Genomic DNA, 8,088 nt, shown 5'->3' on the forward strand with positions numbered 1-8,088 from the left:
GAGAACAGAGTGTTTATCAGAGAGGAAGGGAGTGGGGAGGACCAAATGGGTAAAGGGAATGGATGGAAACTAACTTTTGGTGGAGGGCATGCTGTAGTATATACAGAAACCAAAATATAATGTTGTAGACGTGAAGCACATAATGTTGGAATTCCCTTTGTGGCTCAGTGGTTAATGAAACCCACTAGGATCTATGAGGATGCAAGTTTGATCCCTGGCCTTGCTCAGTGGATTAAGGACCTGGCATTGCTCTCAGCTGTGGTATAAGTCACAGATGCAGCTCTGATCCCGAGTTGCTATGGCTGTGGCGTAGACCAGCGTCGGTACCTACAATTTGATCCCAGCCTGGGAACTTCCATATGCTGCAGGCGCAGCCCTAAAAAGTAAAAAAAAAAAAAAAAAAAAAAAAAAAAAAAGTAGTGTTATGAACCAATGTTATCTCAATATATTAAAAAATTAAATTTAATTGAAAAACTAAGATAGTGCTTAAGAATTCACAATATAGACTCACATAGACCTGGTTGAAATTCCTGCTGATAGCTGGGTAGCCCAGGTCAAATCAGTTAATCATTTTGAGCTGGAGTTTCTTCATTCATTCATAATGAATGGGCATAATAAAAATGCCTGTCCCATTTTTATGTGAGCATTTAAATTAGAGAGTGTTCAATAACTAGCGGCTCTTATTAGCCTGAAAACATCCTTTCACAATTTCACAGCACAGCTCTGTCCTCCCTCTAGGGTACAGGGCTCAAGACCCAGCCCCCAGTTCTTGTAGGAAGTTATGAAATTGGTAAGAGATGTCCATGGGGTAGTCAGTGGTAGGATGGCAAAAAAGGTGGTGGAGGTTAAGGGCTGATGCAAATGATCACCTGGATTAGGGAATGGGGCATGTAAATCCCCCAGTAAACCAAAATCTCTAGATTCCAGAAGTGACTGAAAACTCTGAAAGACAAATTATTCCCAGGAATGCAGAGTTGATGGGGCTATTGCTTTGGCATTAACACAAACCCACTTCTGGCAATCCACATTTCCATTATTCCTAAGTACTAGCACTTTCTAGACTGTAGACATCTCACTAGATGAAAGGACACAAGGGCTTCAGGCTTCTACATTCCTATGATCCCTGACATGGTGATCTTTCCTTCTTCATTTCAGACCTCTTCACTGATCTGTGAGGCCCCTGGACATAAAATGGCTTCTCATACGGGTACCCACCCCTTAGTCTCCTGAAAGCTAGAATTTGATTTTCTCTGATCCTTCCCACACCTCTAACCTGTCAAATTCAACAGTATCTTACCTGGCTCTTAAAAAAAAAATCTTATATGCTTCACCCAACACTTTTCAAAGGTCCTAAGAGAGACAGCATCCCCCAAACAACCCTATTCTTCTCTCTAAAATAGATACAGAAGTTGGGAATTCAATTCAAAAGGGACAGTTAGTTACATTTATATAATAACTATTATCCTTTATGTGGCCAGTCTGTCACAGAGCTTCATATGAAATTTGGTTTGCAAATCCCTTGTGGATTCTGGCAGATCATCCTTTGGTATTTCTAGTTTCTAGCATTGTTGAAAACATTTTTTATCTCTTTGTGTTTTTATAAGGGCACATCTAGAATCACTATAGGTAATTTTCAGTCTTTGAATACAAAGTTGTTTAATTTATGTAAATTTTTACAAACAACTTGAAGACTAACTTAATTCTTTGTAATATTATCTGTTTTTTTTTTTTCCAGCTGAATTTTATTCTGTTTCTGAATACAGTTAGAGTTCTGGCTACCAAAATTTGGGAGACCAATGCAGTTGGGCATGACACAAGAAAACAATACAGGTAATTCCAAGACAGACATCAATCAGAGGAAATATTTTGGCTAACTATGTAGAATAAATAACAGATATCGATTGGTCTGAAATGTCTCTGAGAGATTAAATTTGTGAATGAGTATTTTTGCTTGGTTTGAATGTGCTATTTATCAGAAAAGTGTATGTATTTTAGGAAAATAGAAATAACAAATCTTCTTAATGTGCTTAAATTCTAAATATATATATATATATATATATTTTTTTTTAATCTGTTCTTAGCAGTCAGGGCTTTACCATAAACTATGTAACCTTCCAGAAAATCTCTCATTGGTGATCTTGGCAGGCAATTTTATCTGCATTCCTGAAATAATATGTCATAACTGAAAAAAAAGCAAGAATGTGGATTTGCTGTATTGTTTCTATCACATATCTAAAAAATATCTGAAAATTTATATCAAAATTTCTATCAAATCCTCTGCTTCTATGTCTCTTACAAGGATGTAATTGAGATGTCAGTTGGTTGGACTGAGGAAGAACCCACTCTTAACCTCCCACGATTGTGGGCAGGATTCAAGTTCTTGCTGGCTATTGGCCAGATGCCACCTCGCTCCTTACCATCTCTCAGTAGATCATCTCACAATGTGGCAACTTGCTTCACTGAACCAAACAAGGGAGAGCATCTGCTAGTAAACAATGTTACAATCTTAGGCAACATAGTCACAGAAGTGGCATCCTGCTATCTTTGCCATAATGGACGGGTTAGATTGAAGTTCCAGGTCCTGCCCACACTCAAGTTGAGAGGATTAGCAAGGATGGAACTATCAGGAGGTGGGGATCATTGGAACCATGTCAGAGTCAGTTCATTATATTGGAAACTGGGATTCCTCTAAATACACAGGAAAATGTATATGAAGAGGCATTATAGGAAATAAAGTCAATTTGTTTAGTTGGCGAAAAACAAACATAACAAGCAAACCTAGAACTATAGATAACTTGAGATAGAGTGTGTGACAGGGAATATTTAGGGAAGGCAAAAGGTGTTGACCCCATGTAGCTCATGAGAAAATATGAAATGATAAATGAAGATCCAAGTGTAAGAAGAGACCAGGGAGTGGTTGATTCTGAGATGAACAAAAAAGCCAAGAAACTGCCTACGAAAGTAAAGACAGTTTCAAGTCTCAAACACAGAAGTTAAAGAAGACTTAGGACAGAAGAAAAAAAAAAAAGGAATTTTACAATTTTATGAAAATGGTATTTAAGCAAGAAGAATGGAAATGAGATTCGTGAGATTTAGGGGATAATAATCATGGCAAGTGAAAATAAACTACCTGATTTAGAAGAGAAGTGACAGGAAGAATAGGGAGGAAGAGGAAAACTAATAGAAACAGTGGGATCCCATGAGATGGGGAAGTGGCAGCCCTGGCTCAGGCTGTCTCTACTGAAAGGCACTCCAAGTTGATTAATTAAAAGGATTCCATTCCCTTCCAGGAAACTTGCCAAATCAACACTGGTGCTGGTGCTGGTCTTTGGAGTGCATTACATCGTGTTTGTGTGCCTGCCCCACTCCTTTGCTGGGCTTGGGTGGGAGATCCGGATGCACTGTGAGCTCTTTTTCAACTCCTTTCAGGTAGAGAGCACCATTGAGTAATTTGATTCCTATATTTCTGTCCCCCCACAAACCTTATTTCTCTGCCCTGCTTTCTGGCTTTCAGGCATCTGTTTCCCAAGCGCCAGAAAAGGGGCTGTTCTCTGGTGTGTAGGCTTTTCCATCCTGCAAAGGTCAGGTTAACCTCTGACTGCAGCAGGACCTGTCTCCACAGATAAGCCTGGGCCTTGAGACGAGAAAGCATGCTGTTGTAAAGTATAAATATACAGAGCGAGTGTGTGTGTGTGTATGTGTGTGTGTGTGTGAGAAGTACATGGAAGCAAAAGAAGGGATAAGCAGGGGAGAGGAAAAAGGGAAAGGGAGACAAAAAGGAGGCAGAGCTTTTGCTTCCACACAATCCACACATTTGATCTCATTTGAAAACATGATTCCTGGAGTTCCCATTGTGGCTAAGTGAAAACGAATCTGACTAGCATCCAGTGGGTTAAGGATCTGGTGTTGCTGTGAGCTGTGGTGCAGGTCGCAGACTCCACTCAGAACCAGCAGTTATAGCTCCAATTTGACCTCTGGCCTGGCAACTTCCATATGCCTTGGGTGTGACCGTAAAAAGAAAAAAAAAAAACCCAAAACCAATACAAAAAAACCTATGATTCCCATCATGCCTCACGTGGTTGGGTAGGATACCTCCTAATTCTTCTTCCTGCTACTCACTTGCTACTCATCTCCTGCCTCCAATCTACTCTCCATGCAATAGTCTGAAGAATCTTACAACTAAATCTGACCATGTCACTTATCTGCCAAAAGTAGCCAGAGGCTTCTCATTGCAGTCAGAATAAAATCCAAATTCTGTTTCCTGGTGTGCACAGCCCTATGTGGCAGGGATCCTGCCCAACCGTGACCTCACCTCACACCATGTTCCCCCTGCCCACTAAGTGTGAGCCACACTAATGCTTCTACAATTTCTGTTTCTCAAGCTCATTCCCACTCCAACTCATTCCTGGCTGTTCCCTTTGCCTGGAATAATCTTCCCTCTACTAGTCACATGGCCTGGCTTCTTCTCATTCAAACCGGCATCATTATCACCCCTTCAGAGAGGTCTTCATTGACTTCCCCCTTTGATAGATGGTATCCATTTTTCTCTTCCAATACCATTTGTCTTGCCTGCATAGGCTTTATCTTATCATTTTAGATTTTTCTCCTGTGGCTGTTTGTTTATATTTTATCCTTTTGTATTTCCTTCTAGAATGTAAGCTCTAAGAACAGGGACCTTGTCTATCTTGATTAAATTGTTTCCGTCTGTCGTGTCCTGCAATAAATGTTTTTGAATGAGTGAGAAAAAGATTTCTTTTTGTTTTTACCATGTAATACCCTATGTCTGTAGTTTCTAGCATTCATAGTGTGTAAATTTCACTTACGAACTAGGGGATGTTCTGTGATCCTTGAGTGGTAACACATGAAATGAATGTAGTTCAAAATAGTTCTTTGTGCATGTCGGAGTGTTTTATTCAGTTATTTGCTTCAGTTGATACAAAGGAGAGATCTCAGACAATTTCCAAACCCTATATTTAAGGATTTGGAAATATTAGGAGAGGAAAATTTGTATACTTTTCAGGAGGAGTCATTTGAAAAAAAAACCCCAATTTTTCAACTTATGCAGTTTGGCACAAGATACTTTAGTGCTGTGCGCTTCATAATTAAATAAATTAAAACATTCTGTTGTCTTCTCAGGGTTTCTTTGTGTCCATCATCTACTGCTACGGCAATGGAGAGGTAAGTTTGAAGGAACCCTGGACCTCCTGCATGTCTAGCTCTGAATAAGCCTATAAATGGCCATCACAATGTAACCTGAATCTCTTTAGGATCTTAGGGGTTGTAGGACAGAATGAGTAGGGAGATGGGAGATATTTTCAACCTAAATTATTTTGAGAAAGCAAGAATTGCTGTAACAAACTAAGGTCTTTCTTTTCCAATACTTTTCAATGTCAATTCAGTTGCCAACCTTGAGGTCAAGAAAACAATTTATTAGAATGCAATGGATACTTGAAAGGACAGTGAACTTCATAGTCCAGACAATTATCTTTAAACTTATCTTTAATTTCAAGGTCTATAAGAAACTCAAATATACTTTCCCTGGGAATACTCCATTAGACATTTTGACATTTTTTAAAACTACACAATGGTGATGGGGACAATTTTAGTTCATTTAGGAGTTGGCTGGAGAGAAATAATGGGACTTTTTTTCTGGTGACATCAGCTTACCAGGGTTCCACTGCTTCTCATGGAACTTTCAAAGAAGGTCCCTTCTGGAAAGTTGAAATAGCAGTAGAGTTGAATCTTCAGTAGCAAGAATGGAAACAAGAGTTCCACGCTACTAAGAATGCCCTTGCAGCGCCTGCCTTTCATTGTCTGATCCTTTTCACATTTTCCGTCCTTCATTATGCCTATGCAGTGTGATGGGTATTACAATTACATTCCACAGCCTCAGCAGGCATTATTTATCCCTTTTTCTCCCTTAACCTGGAGTCCTCTTTTTCCTCTCCTATAAGTCAGATATTTGTATTGGCTGCATTTCAACTTCTATTAAGGTATTAACCTTGGACTAATCCCTTTGCCACTCTCTAAGCCTCAGTTTGCTCATCTTCAGTAATAACACCTCTCAGGAAGGCTTTTGGAGATTGGAGAGAATATACAGTTGACCCTTGAACAACACAGGTTTGGGCTTCCACAGTCTACGACATATATGAAGATTTTTTTTCACTAAATACGCACTGCAGTACCATAACATCTGGGATTGGCTGAATCCACCGATGTGGAAGCCCAGATACAGAGGGCCAACTGTGAAGTCATGGGATTTTCCGGTGCATGCAGGAGGCACCCCTTACTCCTGCGCTGTTCAAGGGTATTGCCTATGTAAAGTCTCTGGCACACAGTGGAACCTTAGTGATTATTACTATCCTTGAAATTAGGGCAGACATGAATCTAAAAAGGTTGCAGCAGCGTGCCTGATGGTTCCTGATGTGGTTCTTGTGGTTTAGGTTCAGTCTGAGGTAAAGAAGATGTGGAGTCGGTGGAATCTCTCTGTGGACTGGAAAAGGACGCCCCCATGCGGCGGCCACAGATACGGCTCCGTGCTCACCACCCTGACTCACAGCACCAGCAGCCAGTCGCAGATGGCGGCCAGCACGCGCTCGGTGCTGATCTCTGGCAAAGCGGCCAAGACGGCTGGCCCCCAGCCGGACAGCCATGTGACTTTACCTGGCTACGTCTGGAGTAACTCAGAGCAGGACTGCCTGCCACACTTGATCCATGAGGAGGCCCAGGAAAGTAACGGGAGGCAGGGAGATGAGATTCCAATGGAGGAATCTTCCCGGCGATTAGACTTTAACCTGGACCCTGAAGGAGGCAAAGGAGAGACGGAGGATGCCCTGTGAATTGGCGTCTGTGTCTTTAAAGAACTCGCCTCTCTGGTGGTGGTGGAGGAACTTGGTCAGCATCCCTCTGCTTGAGCCCCAAAGCTGAACATTCAGGGCTCAAGTGTGCAGAGTTTTCAGGCTCCATCAGTTGGCTCCTGTAAATAACTAAAACCACAAAGCAGATGTGTCAGTGGAGTAATTTATTACCTTATTTTGGCATCACATTCTCTTTGGAATTGATGTATGGTACTTTCTCTGTGATATTTATTGTTCTCCTTTTGGTAGAAAAACACTTCTGCTGCTTGGCTCTAGTTTTCTCTCATAAGTATTGCTCTACGTATGATAGAGGTCACTTAAGATGCATCATTTTTCTTTAAACAAATTATTATTCTTGTTCTCACTGTAAGGCACTTTTGTCATTGCAGTCATTTCGCCTGTGCATCAGAGCAATTAGGGTCTGAAAATGTACACTGAAAATTAAAGATTTTGGAACTAGTACATACTGGAAAATAAGTTGGCTGGACTTTGTTAAAATAATTAATGTGTGAGAAACTTGTTTCTTTCTAGGAAAAAGGAAAATTACTCAAAAAATACTGCACACATTCCTCCTTTTGAATGTCCCCTCTGTGACCAGCTGAATCTCAAGTCTTCACTCTTCTGTAAACCTTTATATATCACAGGATTTTCTTAGTCAGTGAGCTTATGTCTGCAAACTGATTTTGTTTGTAATCATTTGTCATGATGGTAAGTCACACTGCATCTATGCTTTTTTCTTCTATGTTCTATTGCCATATTCCAAATAGCATGTAGGATAAATTAAAAGTAGGTTTTAAGAATACATTTTGGCCACTTCTTAAAATAATTCTGCCGGCATCTAAATTGTTTTTGAGACTCAACCAAATATCGCTTCTCTAAATCTGTGGAGATCAGCATGTATCCCTAGAATTTCACTGAGCTTGAAATTTCGGTATATTGTGGTAGTAAAATATTTATTGAGCGCATGTTAGGTACCTAGCATCCTGCTAGGTTTTACAAGTATTAACTTATTTAATCCTCACCATAAACATGGAGTAAGTTTTATCACTGTCCCCCTTTTTAGATGACCATGTGACTCACAGAAATGGAGCAACAAAGTCACACAGCTAGTCATCTAGAGAATATGGTTTTAGACACAGATCTACTGACTTCGATGGTTCTTAGTCATTATGCCATCTATATATATATGTCGTTCATTCACCAAAAAATTCAATGAATTCCTTCTGGGTAG

General features: G+C 40.2%; 1 protein-coding gene across 1 annotated transcript in view; it reads left to right on the plus strand.

Moving 5' to 3' along the window:
* PTH2R (parathyroid hormone 2 receptor) overlaps positions 1-7,319 on the plus strand; it is an 88,813-nt gene extending 81,494 nt beyond the window's left edge. The window contains exons 10-13 of the mRNA XM_005672143.3: positions 1,736-1,830; positions 3,291-3,429; positions 5,137-5,178; positions 6,444-7,319. Of these exons, the coding sequence (XP_005672200.3) occupies positions 1,736-1,830; positions 3,291-3,429; positions 5,137-5,178; positions 6,444-6,839 (672 nt within the window). The 3' untranslated portion in view covers positions 6,840-7,319. The remainder of the gene's footprint in view (positions 1-1,735; positions 1,831-3,290; positions 3,430-5,136; positions 5,179-6,443) is intronic.

Source organism: Sus scrofa, chromosome 15 (genome assembly GCF_000003025.6).
Source record: "Sus scrofa isolate TJ Tabasco breed Duroc chromosome 15, Sscrofa11.1, whole genome shotgun sequence".
Classification (NCBI taxonomy): Eukaryota; Metazoa; Chordata; class Mammalia; order Artiodactyla; family Suidae; genus Sus; species Sus scrofa.